At 40.8% G+C, this 14,259-nt stretch overlaps 1 protein-coding gene across 1 annotated transcript; it reads left to right on the plus strand.

Annotated features, from left to right (window-relative positions):
* The first annotated feature begins 694 nt into the window (after positions 1–694).
* MMP27 (matrix metallopeptidase 27) lies at positions 695–13,328 on the plus strand. The gene is given in 11 exon segments (XM_041772022.1): positions 695–796; positions 1,630–1,868; positions 2,876–3,024; positions 3,118–3,128; positions 3,130–3,247; positions 8,098–8,259; positions 8,438–8,558; positions 9,794–9,924; positions 10,941–11,100; positions 12,041–12,144; positions 13,087–13,328. Coding segments are annotated over 11 exon segments (1,539 nt in total).
* Positions 13,329–14,259: the final 931 nt, after the last annotated feature.

A 14,259-nucleotide genomic window follows, 5' to 3' on the forward strand; every position in this document is an offset into this window, starting at 1 on the left:
GTGCCCTCCCTCCCACACCCTCTGTGCTATCCAAATCCTACCCATTCTTCAAGACCCAGAGGAAGCCCCACCTGGCTGAAGCTACCGAGGCATCGCATCAGCTTTGGCTCTTCTCACACTCTGGAATCCTCAGTGTACATTTTGCCACTTGCCTTGGTTTTGTTTGGCATTAATTTCTGTACAAGTTTGAATTCCCCAACAAGATTGGAATGGCATCTTATTCATGCTTCAATTTATGGTGACAGGCAAATAGCAGATGCCCAACAAACATGGGATGTTTATATTGGGGTAATTTGGGTAACCCCAAATGACTCCTGATTCAATTGTCTTTTCATGATACCCTTCTATCCAAGATATTCTGGAGTTTCATTTAAAAAAATCACTTTATAAACTCTCAAGAATTTCAAAAATAAGAAAACCTCCAACTTTGCAAGGACTTCCTATTGGAGGCTGACTTCCTATTATATATTCAGTTCAATAATGAACAGTGATTGTGTTTATTCAAACACTACAGATCATGATTGCAAAATCAAGTTAACTTAAGGGGAAAAAAGCATATCATGACACACTTCATGGCAAATGTTCTTTTCTGTTATTAATTAAATGATGATACAAGCCAATTCATGCCACGTCTTGCTCTTGTTTTCTAAATTCTGTGGAAACAGAAACAGGCTTCGACAGAAAAGAGAGAGGAATGAAGAGCCTTCTGCTTCAATTTTTTCTTTTTATAACATTTTCATCTGCATTTCCTACAGAACAAAAGATGGACACTGAAGAAAACATGCAACTGGCACAGGTACTGTCTCAATACATGTTAATAATGACTATCAATGAAAATTAACTTTACTGATTGCCTTGGAACCTAAAATGGCAAAAAATTCCTACAAAAGAATCCTGTACTTCCCCTTAGCTCTGAGGACACCAAGTAACCGAGTGTGGGGTGGAGGGTGGCTGGGGTGGAAACGGAGGACTTGCTGCCACTTCAAGCAATGGGTCCGAGTGAAGGCAGAGGCAGGAGAAAGGGGACATCCCTGGGAGAAATGGGGATCTCTCCATTTCTCTATTTCTAAACATTTTTAAATCATTTGAGAATTTCTGTACCAACCAGGAGGTCCTAGCTACAACCTTAGATCCTCTTACTCCTACATGCGTGAAAAATACTTTGCCTTGGAGATTTCTTCTAAAAATCAGCCCAGTGAATTTGCCATATTTGGTTAAAATAATTAAATTTGCAAAATAAAAAAACCACACATCTCTTCTAGAATTTGTTTCAAGGAAACATCAAAATGAAAGTAGCAGCAAAAATGTGTGAGATATGTGATCTTTAACACGTAGAAGCAGCTGATTGTCTTCTGTAAAGGTTTGGAGTTTTATGGGCTGTGTGGTGTAGATAATTTTGGTCACACAGCTCAGCTACTTCCTGGAAATGAAAAGGCAGGATGACTCTTCCTTTCTTCTTTCCTCCTCACTCCTTCCCTCCCTTGACTCCTGACTTCTTTCTCCACCCCCCACCCGCCCCCCGCGCGCACACACACACACAGCCAAAAAACATTTCAGGCGATTTTGTTTTGTCCTGAGATACAGATTTGTTGTCCTGTAGTCTGTACCCTTTTTTGTCTTTTTGGTCAGGCGTATCTCAACCAGTTCTACTCTCTTGAAATAGAAGGGAGTCATCTTGCTCAAAGCAAGAACAAGAGTCTCTTAGTTGGCAAAATTCGGGAAATGCAAGCATTTTTTGGATTGACAGTGACTGGACAACTGGACTCAAACACTCTTGAGATCATGAAGACACCCAGGTGTGGAGTCCCTGATGTGGGTCAGTATGGCTACACCCTTCCAGGGTGGAGAAAATACAACCTCACGTACAGGTAATGCTTCTGCACACTTATTTCCCCCTCATCCCAAACACAGGAACATGATCTCCAAGGAACAATAATAATAGTTTATTTTATAGAGCACTTCCCTGGTGCATGGCCCTTCACAGATCTAATTTATTCTATCCAGTCTTACCAGCAGACTGGCTCTGGCCGATATGCTTTCATCTCTAGCCTCTGCCACTTGCATATATATTCAAGACCAGAAGCACTGTCAGATGGCAGCACAGGCAGATGGCTGAAGATATGGCTGGAGTATGCTCAAGTACAACCAGTTCATGTTAGCGACACTTGTGAGTCAGAGTCATCAAATTTCAGATGGACCCGGGGGTGAACTGGGGCCTTTGCTCCCAGGCATCTCAAGGAAAGGCTCATTGGCAGAAAGACGATGATGTGTGCTTCCGGCCTGAGTCGGTGGCCTTGACTGTTGCTCCCAAGCCCTACTGGCAGACACCGAAGGGTACTTCTCATAGCTCTTCCTTCACTTTATTGAGTCTTAGGAATTAAAAATAGCTTCAGCAAGATAGGGAATATAAACCAGAGGAAAATATTTTCCTGAGTAACTAACTCTTTAAGGCTCTCAAGAGAGACTCTTAATACAAGATGCATGTGTAAGACTGATTTCCACAAGCCATCTGAGAAAGCAGATCTCCATTCTATCGGGGATGCACTGATAATACATTCACATACACAGCAAGCATGTACATGTGATTAATGCTCTCCCACTCAGAATATGATCTTAGGAAAGTCACTGAACCTCTTTGATTCCCATTTGTTAAAGTGAGGGGATTATACTACCTGATAGGGCAAAGGCAGGATTGGATCATACAGAATATGTAAAAGTGCTTGATTGAAATCGTAAGGTATTATACCAATGCAAGAATAGTAGGATACTAGAAGTTACTGCAGCACACAATTGATAAGAAACCATCTTCTTTTTGTCTGTGTGCCTACATGCATGTGTAACCCCCAAGTGATCTGTTTTTTTTAATTTTTTTAAGAATTGTAAACTATACGCCAGATATGGCACGAGTGGATGTGGACGAGGCTATACAGAATGGCCTAGAAGTGTGGAGTGGAGTTACTCCGCTGACATTCACCAAGATTTCCAAGGGGATTGCAGACATCATGATTGCCTTTAGGACCCGAGGTAAGATTTCCAGCAGAGATAAAAAAAACAGCTATTTCCATCTCAGGAGATATGAAGAGGCTGACCTTTTCCCTCCTGTGAACTGTATCTCAGTCCACGGCCTGGTGTCCTCGTTATTTTGATGGCCCCTTGGGAGTCCTCGGCCATGCCTTTCCTCCTGGTCTGGGTTTGGGTGGAGACACTCACTTCGATGAAGATGAAAATTGGACCAAGGATGGAGCAGGTGAGCCCAGTTTTCTTCATGAAAAATTTTATTATTCTAAGAAATCCCTGAAATAGCTTTGCAATGAGTTGCTTTTCATCTCCCAATTTCCCCACAGTTTGCCATATTCCAAGATGACATTGATGAAAGTGTTCAATCTATTCAGATAATTGTGCTTGTACAGGTCAGAGCCTTAACCACACAATACCCTCATGAAGGTGCTAATCCTTCTATGATCTGAGCATTCATTCATACACCCACAATGCCTGAAGGTCCACCATGTGCCTGGAACTGTGCAAGGCATTGGACAGACCACAGACTTATACTAGAAAAGTTCTAACCCTTCACAATCTTGTGTGATGTGAAGCCCAGACCACACCACATGCCCTACAAGACAAAGTGTGCTATGTGTTGTACCAATGGTAAAAGTGTTCTGTGGCTTCAGGATTGAAGAAGACTCTAGGGAGGTGGTAATTCTGAGTTAGTGAATGAAGGGTGGTATGTGGGCTCATACCCATTGAAGGTTTATTTGAAGGCATGAACCTCCACTTCCAATACTTGCCCAATACTCCACTTCCAATACTTAGATAATCTTTATCCAACCTATTCCTTCAGACCAACTGAGTTGATCTTATTTCTTTTACTATGCCTGCCTGCACTAAAATAGGAAGTATTTTATTACTTTTCAAACAAAAACCCAAAACTTTACTACTGTAAAAGTATGTGCATCCAACAAAGGAGGCAGGCTCAGTAGACTCTCAGGTTCTCCCCACTCCATTTACTGTCCTTGACAACAGTCACTTTGGGTCTGGTGTCTGGTTTCTGGGGTCCCAGGAAAGCAGAGATTATGGCTCTCCTGATAGGTGATAAATAAGATCACAGTTCAGTTCTGACTAAGTAACTCCAGATAGCCTGTGGGTCAGTTTCGTAGTTTCTGCAAATCAGCACATGATAGATGCTCTACAATTTTGGCAAATGAAGTCAATCAAAAATCCTTTACTCAGCATCCACCATGACCCAGGCTTTGTGATACAAATAGAGTACACAATAGTGTGCAAGGCAGAGATCTTGCCCTTGAGGAGTTTACAGTCTAGGAGATACACACTCTCAAATGGCAATTAAAATCAGTAGACCAACAGTGGATAAAGGAAACTATAGCAATGTAGTAAAGCAAGAAATTTAATCCAAATACAGAGGTCAGGGGAGAAAGTGATACCAAACCTGAGCCAAAGGCTAAGCAGGAACTCAGAAAACAAAGTGGAGTAGAGAATGTTCTGGATAGAATAGCCCAAACAACTCAAGTAGCAGGTGGAAATGGTGAATAGGAGCCAGACCACATAGGGTCTGAAATGCTAACATAAAGGTTAGAAGTCATTGAGATGAACTGAGTTTGAATTATCTTTTCAAAGAGTCACTTTTCCCTTCTTGTCCAAAAGCACACCCCGTGATACTGCCCGCCAGACAAGGGCATGAGCAAAGACCAGAACAGAAAAGCCTGAAGGCCATTCCATGTTTGTTTTGTGCAAACATCATTGGACAAGGCTCCATCACAGGGGGCTCAGCCTTTTCCGTAGGATCTATAGGTTTCACTACAAGTCCTGGGACAAACTTTTCTATTTAGAAACCTACAGACTAGTGGGAGAGACAGAGAGATAACAGGTACTTTCTTTTATTTATTTAATTATACAAAATTGTAATTGCTTTTATTTAATTAGTTTGGAGGAACTTTTTTATTTTTTTATTTATTTTAAAAATTTTTAAATTTTTAATTTTTAAAATATATTCGTTTATTTTTTTTAATCTTATTTAAATTCAATTTGCCACCATATAGTATAACACCCAGTGTTCATCACAGCACATGCCTTCCTTAGTGCCTATCACCCAGTTACCCCATCCCCCCAACCACCTCCCCTTCTGCAACCTTTTGTTTGTTTTCCAGAGTTAGGAGTATCTCATGGTCTATCTTCCTCTCTGATTTTTCCCCACTCAGTTACCCTCCTTACCCTTATAGTCCCTTTCATTATTTTATATTCCACATATGAGTGAAACCATTGTCCTTCTCCAATTGACTTATTTCACTCAGCATAATACCCTCCAGTACCATCCATGTTGAAGCAAATGGTGTGTATTCGTCCTTTCTGATGGCTGAGTAATATTCTATAGTATATATAGACCACATCTTCAAAAAGGCACTTTCACCATGCATGATGAGACTTCTAATATGGGTAAGTTCAGGGGACTATGCCTTGTGTAGAAGGTGCATCTAACCAGTCTTTCATCCAAACAAACACCTGGATATCCAGCAACCATTTTTTTTTCTCATTAAACTTTTGTTTTAATGGGCACCAAAATTCTGTGACAGATTTTTGGTCAAGTTGTTTCCATTAAAAAGTACTGACTTTAAAAACTAATAACTTAAAACTGCCACAAAAACAACAGCAACAAGTGGTCCACAAAACATTCTCCTTTCCTTCTGAAGGTTTTACGATGCATTGTTATCATTAACCAGTCTTTACTATTAAACTTAAATGGCCAATTGACACACAGTTCTGAGACCGTTCTTCCCCCACTGATTAAGACTGGGGTGGCAGGTATTGGGGATAATATTCATTTAGCCTTCTGAGCTTTCTGGGCAGACTTGGTGACTTTGCCAGCTCCAGCTGCCTTCCGGTCCACTGCTTTGATGACACCCACAGCAACCGTCTGTCTCACATCACGAACAGCAAAACGGCCCAGACGAGGATAGTCAGAGAAGCTCTCAACACACATAGGTTTGCCAGGAACCATATCAGCAATGGCAGCATCCCCAGATTTCAAGAACTTGGGACCATCTTCCAGCTTTTTTTCCAGAATGACGATCTATCTTCTCCTTCAGCTCAGCCAACTTGCAAGCCATGAGCTGTGACAATCCAGCACAGGTGTGTATCCAGCACTGATTTGGCCTGGATTGTTCAGGATACTCACCTGAGCCGTGAAGCCAGCTGCTTCCATTGGTGGGTCATTTTTGCTGTCACCAGACACGTTGCCATGACGAACATCTTTGACAGATACGTTCTTGACATTGAAGCCCACATTGTCCCTAGGAAGAGCCTCACTCAAAGCTTCATGGTGCATTTCAACAGACTTTACTTCAGGTGTAACATTGACTGTGGCAGAGGTGACCACCATGCCAGGCTTAAGAACACCAGTCTCCACTCAACCCACTGGGACAGTACCAATAGCACCAATTTTGTAGACGTCCTGGAGAGGCAGATGCAAGGGCTTATCAGTTGGACGAGTTGGTGGCAGAATGCAATCCAGGGCTTCAAGCAGTGTGGTTCCGCTGGCATTCTCAGCTTTACGGGTGACTTTCCATCCCTTGAACCAAGGCACGTTAGCACTTGGCTCCAGAATGTTGTCACCATTCCAACCATAAATTGGCACAAAAGCTACTGTGTCAGGGTTGTAGCCAATTTTCTTAATGTAGGTGCTGACTTCCTTAACGATGTCCTAGTATCTTCTGGCTGTAGGGTGGTTCAGTGGAATCCATTTTGTTAACACCAACAATTAGTTGTTTTACACCCAGTGTGTAAGCCAGAAAGGCATGCTCACGGGTCTGCCCATTCTTGAAGATACCTGCTTCAAATTCACCAACACCAGCAGCAACAATCAGGACAGCACAGTCAGCCTGAGATGTGTCTGTAACCATGTTTTTGATAAAGCCTCTGTGTCCTGGGGCATCAGTGATGGTCACATAATACTTGCTGGTCTTGAATTTCCACAGGGAGATATCAATGGTGATACCACGTTCACGTTCAGCTTTCAGTTTATCCAAGACCCAGGCATACTTGAAGGAGCCTTTTCCCATCTCAGCAGCCTCCTTCTCAAATTTTTCAATAGTTCTTTTGTTGATCCCACCACATTTGTAGATCAGATGGCCAGTAGTGGTAGACTTGCCCAAATCTACGTGTCCAATGATGATGCTGTTGATGTGAGTCTTTTCCTTTCCCATTTTGGTTTAGGGTTAGCGGTGGTTTTCGCAAACCCATTGCGAAAAAGCTCCAGCAACCATTTTTAAGCCCCCACTACTGATAGACCGTTCAGTAGTCACCAGAAATAAAAGGTGGCTAAGACACAGTCCCTGAAAAGATGCATCACTTCATAAAAGAAATAGTCAGTGCTGTCCCCTATGTGCTATGACAGAATTAAACACTGAGACTATGGAAATGCAGAAAGGAATTTAACTCAGTGAGGATAGGAATTGGGTGAAAGTGGGGGTAAGAGAGGCCTCAAGAAGGAGATGATTCTAGAAGGATTTCCTGAGCAACAAGAAGGAGAGCTCAGCAAACAGGGGGTGGGAGAGATAATATTCTGGGTAAATAGTATGGAGGTAATAAGACATAGAGATTAGAAGGAACATGGCACAGATGAGACATGCAAATGATTCAGAATGGTTGGTTCATGAAATATGAAAATAAAATATGAGTCTGGAAAAAAGGCAGGGACTAGATCATGGAGGGCTATAGTAAGTAAGGTGTTTGGACCTGATCCTACAGCCAGTGGAGAACTTCTGAAGGATACAAGTAGGAGAGACATGATCATGTACAGTACAGCCCAGCAACAACCAAAAACTGGTTTCTATTTTTTTAAATAATATCCATTTCTCACACCTCTTTCCTGCCATTTGCTTGATATGGATCATAGTTTTTCATGATATGACTAATGCCTATTACTAGTGTTGAAATATTTCCCAGATAAATGATGGTGCATAGAAGAATTATCCACTGTATGGCAAGACTTTCCATCTGACCCCTTAGTTACTTCTAATCTCAGATGCAACTGTTCTCCTTTTGATTGACCAACATACCCCTATTTTTCCTGTTTTTGTTAAGGATTCAACTTATTTCTCGTGGCTGCTCATGAATTTGGTCATGCACTGGGACTCTCTCACTCCAATGATCAAACAGCTTTGATGTTTCCAAATTATGTCTCCCTGGATCCTAACAAATACCCACTTTCTCAGGACGATATTAATGGAATCCAATCTATCTATGGTAAGCAACATCATAAATCTGAATATATGTGAACTAAATAGGAAACTTTCCAGAAAGGAAGTGAAAAAAAATTTCTTGAAATAGCACCATGAAGAAAATATCCACTTGGGTAAGATCCTTCTGTAGGTATTTCCACGTGCCTTCTTAATTTACTGTGATATTTCTTTTCTCAACAAAGGGAGTCTACCTAAGCCACCTGCTAAGCCAAAGGAATCCACTATACTCCATGCCTGTGACCCTGATTTGACTTTTGATGCTATCACCACTTTCCGCAGAGAAGTAATGTTCTTTAAAGGCAGGTAAACCCATTCCCTTAAACACCTCAACTTCCTATGAATATTCTTCTCTTCAAGATATCTGGAGATAAATAGGGAGGAAATTCACAGGGATAGTGAGAATTGTTCCATCTCATTTTCATTTTATAACTGCCCACACTCCTTGAATGTTTTACTACGTGTATATATCTCTTTCTCGTTTGATAAATTAATTTTTAAATGTTCTTAAGCAAATTTTTTAACTGCTATTGGATAAGAAGGTGAGTAGAGTCACTTTCAGTGACTTCTTTGCTAGAATAACACACCAATCCCAGTGGTGCTGGATCTGACCTATACCATTTCAGGAACCAACTGTTAAATTTTGGGGAATTTTGTAAACCACTTCACAACACTTCTGTAGCTTGAAACTGGCCATGGTTGGAGTATTTACACCCTGGAAAATCAGCAAATGATAAAAATTAGGTCTTTTTCCTACCTACAGAGCCAGTTGTTAAACATGTATGAGCAGGCCATTCCATAACATTGCATCAACAAAGAGTTAGCTGTGGTGGGAACTCTCTTCTCCACCGTGTATAACTTACTGGACTTAGGTTGCAACATGATGTGTCAGTTGAGTATACCATACTATATTTTCATAAAAAGTATTGAGACATAGACCATCTCACAAGCATATGGGGCACGAGAAAAGGATATTTGAAATCAGTCTCCTTCCACCCACAGTCTATCCAGCACTTGGATGACATGCTATCACTGCCATGCTCCACACAGCAGAGGCTGAGGCTACTTATCAGGGACATCAGAGTGGGGTTGTAAGCATGGGAAAGGAAATGGAAAAGAAGGACTTTTCGGGTCTCATTCATAGACTCAGAACTTTACAGCCAGAGAGGGAAATCTGAGAAAATATGTTAGCATGCAATGATAACTTTATTCTAGCAAACATCAGCTCAAAAAGTTTTTCTTAGATGTGTTGCCTTGGAATTTTGAGTATTGCTGATTTGGCCAAAATGAGGCCACTGTGCACTCAGCTATGGGTAGGTTGCTACTCTAAGTTTGCAGGAGGGTGGACACAAAGGCATGTCCTGACCTTGGTAGTCCAAAGGGTAGGACTGGACTCACAACCATGTAAATTTGCTGAGGAAAATTGTGTGAATGTTCTAAATTATTTGAGGAGACTGCTAATCAACTAAACAAAAGGCAAGGTTTACAGTGTTTTCACTGCAATATAGGCTGTTTGTGAAAGTGTCTTTTGTTTCACACAGACACGTATGGAGGATCTATTACGACATCACTGATGTTGAATTTGAACTGATCTCTTCATTCTGGCCCTCTCTGCCAGCCGATATTCAAGCTGCATATGAGAACCCCAAAGATAAGATGCTAGTGTTTAAAGGTAATTTTTTTTCCATCACGATTTCTCTTCTGTCTCTGGATGTCTAAATTGGTCGGTGAGTATTTTGGGGCAAGGAACATAATATTCATGCGATGGAGAGTGCTTCTGCCCTGACTGTGGGTTCCTATCATAAAGAAAAAGTATCCAGGGATTCTTTAGCTGTGAAGACAAATATCATTCCAACTGCATGGGAGCTAAAAGAAACCTGTATGGTAAAAACTAAAAAACTATCTTTTTTCTGCCAATTAAAGGGAACCTATCTGTCTTTTATATTCTCTTTTTACTAGGGTTGATTCAACAAATAAAAATACGAAATGCCTTAAATTTCAGATAAAATGCATAATTTTTAGCATAAGTATGTTCCTTGAAATATTTTAAATATACTTATACCAAAAAATAGTCATTATTTATTTGAAATTCAAATTTAACCGGAATCTTATATTTAACTTGGCAATACTACTTTTTATATGGATTTCATCACATTACTTGCCTTTGAGAATACTTGGGGGCTGGGGGATCCCTGGGTGGCTCAGTGGTTTAGCTCCTGCCTTTGGCCCAGGACGTGATCCTGGAGTCCTGGGATCGAGTCCCACATCAGGCTCTCTGCATGGAGCCTGCTTCTCCCTCTGCCTGTGTCTCTGCCTCTGTGTGTGTGTGTGTGTGTGTGTGTGTCTCATTAATAAATAAATAAAATCTTTAAAAAAAAGAGAGAGAATACTTGGGGGCTGAAATCTAGGAGAACATTTACAAACATAGTTGACTATTTTGTCAGAGTGAGAGAAATAATCAATCCACTGAAACCAATTGACATGCACACTAGTGAGCATGCTCACTATTAACAGTGTATGTTGTTGGTGTCATTGTAATGATAAAACCAGCTAAAGAAGGCAGTAAGAATAAATGGGGACATAAGATTACTAAGTCCTGAGAGATGAGGTATCTATTTTCAAATTTCTTAAGACATCTTTTTCCCTCTAGGAAATAGATCAGAAGATAATCACTTTTTCTCTTCTTAGATGACAACTTCTGGATGATCAGAGGATATGCTGTCTTGCCAGATTTTCCCAAACCCATCCGTACACTTGGCTTTCCAAGAAGCGTGAAGAAAATTGATGCAGCTGTCTGTGACCACAGCACTAGAAAAACCTACTTCTTTGTGGGCATTTGGTGCTGGAGGTAAGTTTGCAGACAATCAACCTCTTCACTATATTCTGCATCACTTTAACATGGACAGAAATAGAATTAACATATAGTCCTCTTAATGTCAATTATGTTGAAGCCCATCTCGGGTAGATGACATGCACCAAACAACAGAATGTTTCAGGGAGTCCAAAGACCTTTCTCCAACATACAGATAAGATAAAATAATAAAGCTGGTGATACCAACCAAATTGCTAATAACACAAACATATCTGTTCAAAATCTGCGAAAGCTCCAAGCTGAACTCTTACTTTTTTTTTTTTAATTTCAGTGTGCCTATCATACAGTGCAATGTTAGTTTTAGGTGTACAATGTAGCGATTCAACACTTCCTTACATCGCCCTGTGCTTATAAGGACAGGTACATGTCTTCATCACCATCCCCTGTTCCTCCCACCCCCCACCCACCTCCCCTCTGGTGACCAGCAGTGTGTTCTCTGTAGTTTATAGGGTCTGTTTTGTGAGCCCGTACTCTGATTTGATACTCCCTCAGAATAGTATCAATCTAATGATGTGGCTTTTTCCCCTCATCATTTCTTATTTTCAAGATCCTACAAATATTACAGCCAAACATAAACTTTGACATGTTTTTATTTTTAAAGCAATTTATTTATTTGAGAGAGAGAGAGAGAGAATATAAGCAGGGAGAGGCAGAGGGAGAAGCAGACTCCCCATTGAGCAGGGAGCCCGATGTGGGACTCCATTCCAGGACCCTGAGATCATGACCTGAGCCAAATACAGACACTTAATGGACAGCCACGCAGGTGCTCCTGTTTTTCATTATTGATCAAATTAGTTTTCTTCTACTAGGGCTACTTTTTCTCCACATCCCTATTTGACTCCAAGTGGGGCAGTGGAAGGATTAAGCTTCCCCAAAACAAAGATCCCTTGGGAACTGTTCCAATCCCTGCATCCAGGTATGATGAAGTGACCCAAACCATGGACAAAGGGTACCCACGGAGGGTGGTGAAGTACTTCCCGGGAGTTGGTCTCCGAGTCGATGCTGCTTTCCAGCATAAAGGTGAGCATCAATGCTAACCCTGTAGGATACTTGCAAGACTTTCCTGGTCAGGAAAGAAGACAGCACAGAAATATAAATGCTTCCATTTTCATGTGATTCTACTATTCTCAAGTACCTGTAATAATATACTCTAGCCAGGCAGGCATTCTCACAAACTGAATTAGTAAGTCCTGAATTATTTATTCTGTTATACCATTTCAAGTATATGCAAAAAGTACCAAAATTAATTTTGCTTATCATTGATCCAAGAGAGCCCCTAAAAGTGTGAAAACTGACCAAGCACATGAACTGGAGAGTGACTCGCCAACTATTATGTGTGTAGCTTACTCTGCACTTGGGGATTGTGTGAGAAATTACAAATTCTTCAGAGTTTCTGAGGCAGAAGTCAGATTGTGGGTAAGAAACAGGAATCTCCACTTCAGATGAATCTCAGGCAGTTTAATGAACCAACGCAACTACCGCATCTTCAGACTTGGACCACAGATGACAACCCAGGACATGGAATAAGCAAGTGTCTAAGAAGCTCTCTGCGTGACACCATCTTTCAGGGCGGTGAAATCTCACACAAAACTTTAACACCTGAAACACACAGAGCAGAACAATGTGAGGAACATGAGGATGTAGAGCCCACCCCCAGGGCTGCTTCTCCCCCTTGCTAAGACACTGTTTTGAAACCTAGTTTGAGAGCCTCTGGCCTGAACCACAGTCTGGCTAGAAGGTGGTAAGCCCCTTGACATTCATGGTCACACTGTGGCTTCTTCTTTGGGGAAAATAAAAATAACAATATTTCTCATGTGACAGTAGTAAAGTGTATGTAGATAACACACAAGTTTCTCTTCTCTCCATAATGTTCAATTATGTTATTCCATATGCATACAATTAACAAGTGTGGAATCATGATAGAGTTGTGCAAGTTAATTAATGGTGATTCTCTTTCTCTAGGATTCTTCTATTTCTTCCGTGGATCAAAGCAATTTGAATATGACCTTAAGGCAAAGAACATCACCAGAATAATGAAAATTAATACCTGGTTTCGGTGTAAAGAACCATTAAATGTATCATCTGATTTTAGTGTCAGTGAGGAAGTCCATTCAGGAGGAGTAGAGACATTTTATCATAAGAATTTAAACTTGCTTATTTTCAATATTGTTCATGTGCTGAAAAAAATCTATAGTTATCAATAAAACTCATAGACCGAAAGTAAACCCCCAGAGGTCTTTTAATCTGAACTCTGCTTCAAAATGTAATAGAACTATTCTTACACATAAACTGCCAGTCCTGGTTCTAGATTATCTTTGGAAAAAGAGTCCATGGATATACTGGGTTATCTGATCCTTTTTACAGGAAGTTATGATATACAAGCAAAACTCTTGCTATACTTTAACCCTGTTTTATGCTTTGTGAACTTGAAGAAGTAAGTCATGTGTCTTATAACAACTAAATACTGCAGGCATTCATTAAACCACTCGGTAGCATCCCATTTTGTCTGGACCTTTGCAGTGGGAGAGACTCAATAAACTGCATCCCTCATGCTCTGAGCCCACTGAGAAATAATGAACAGTTGGGAGAGCAAAATGCCACCTTTCTACTGATAAAAGTTATATTATGGAATGTACCTGTGGGCAAGCTAGTTTCCTAATATCATATTCTAGAATAAGACATACTTACACACAGTCATGGGAAGAACTGGAAAGAACCAGGTGTCCACAAAGAATATGAGCTTTCTATAGGCTGCATGGAGCCCAAAAAGAGAGAAAGAGGGTGGAGCTACCCATTTTCTGCTCCCAAATTGACCAATCAAGGAATTTATCTCACCTGCCAAAGAGGAGTGAGAACCTAGGGAGATGCAACAGGTGTTACACAACAGGTGCTCCCCCAACAGTTAGGAAACCAGGAGGAGGAGGAAAGTAGGGTCCCTCCAATCTCCCAAGCATAGACCAGTGCATTTAACCATCCTTAGAGAGTTTAAGATCAGATTTTATACACTGATCTCATATACAAGAAATGAAGACTTTTCCTCCCTGTGTTTGAAATATTTGAGTCACCTGAGCTGAAACCTATAGGTAAAAAGTTCCTGTCCTCTTTGTTACACCGAGTTTATTTGTTGAGTTTATA

The sequence above is a fragment of the Vulpes lagopus genome, chromosome 10, assembly GCF_018345385.1.
Source record: "Vulpes lagopus strain Blue_001 chromosome 10, ASM1834538v1, whole genome shotgun sequence".
Lineage (NCBI taxonomy): Eukaryota > Metazoa > Chordata > Mammalia > Carnivora > Canidae > Vulpes > Vulpes lagopus.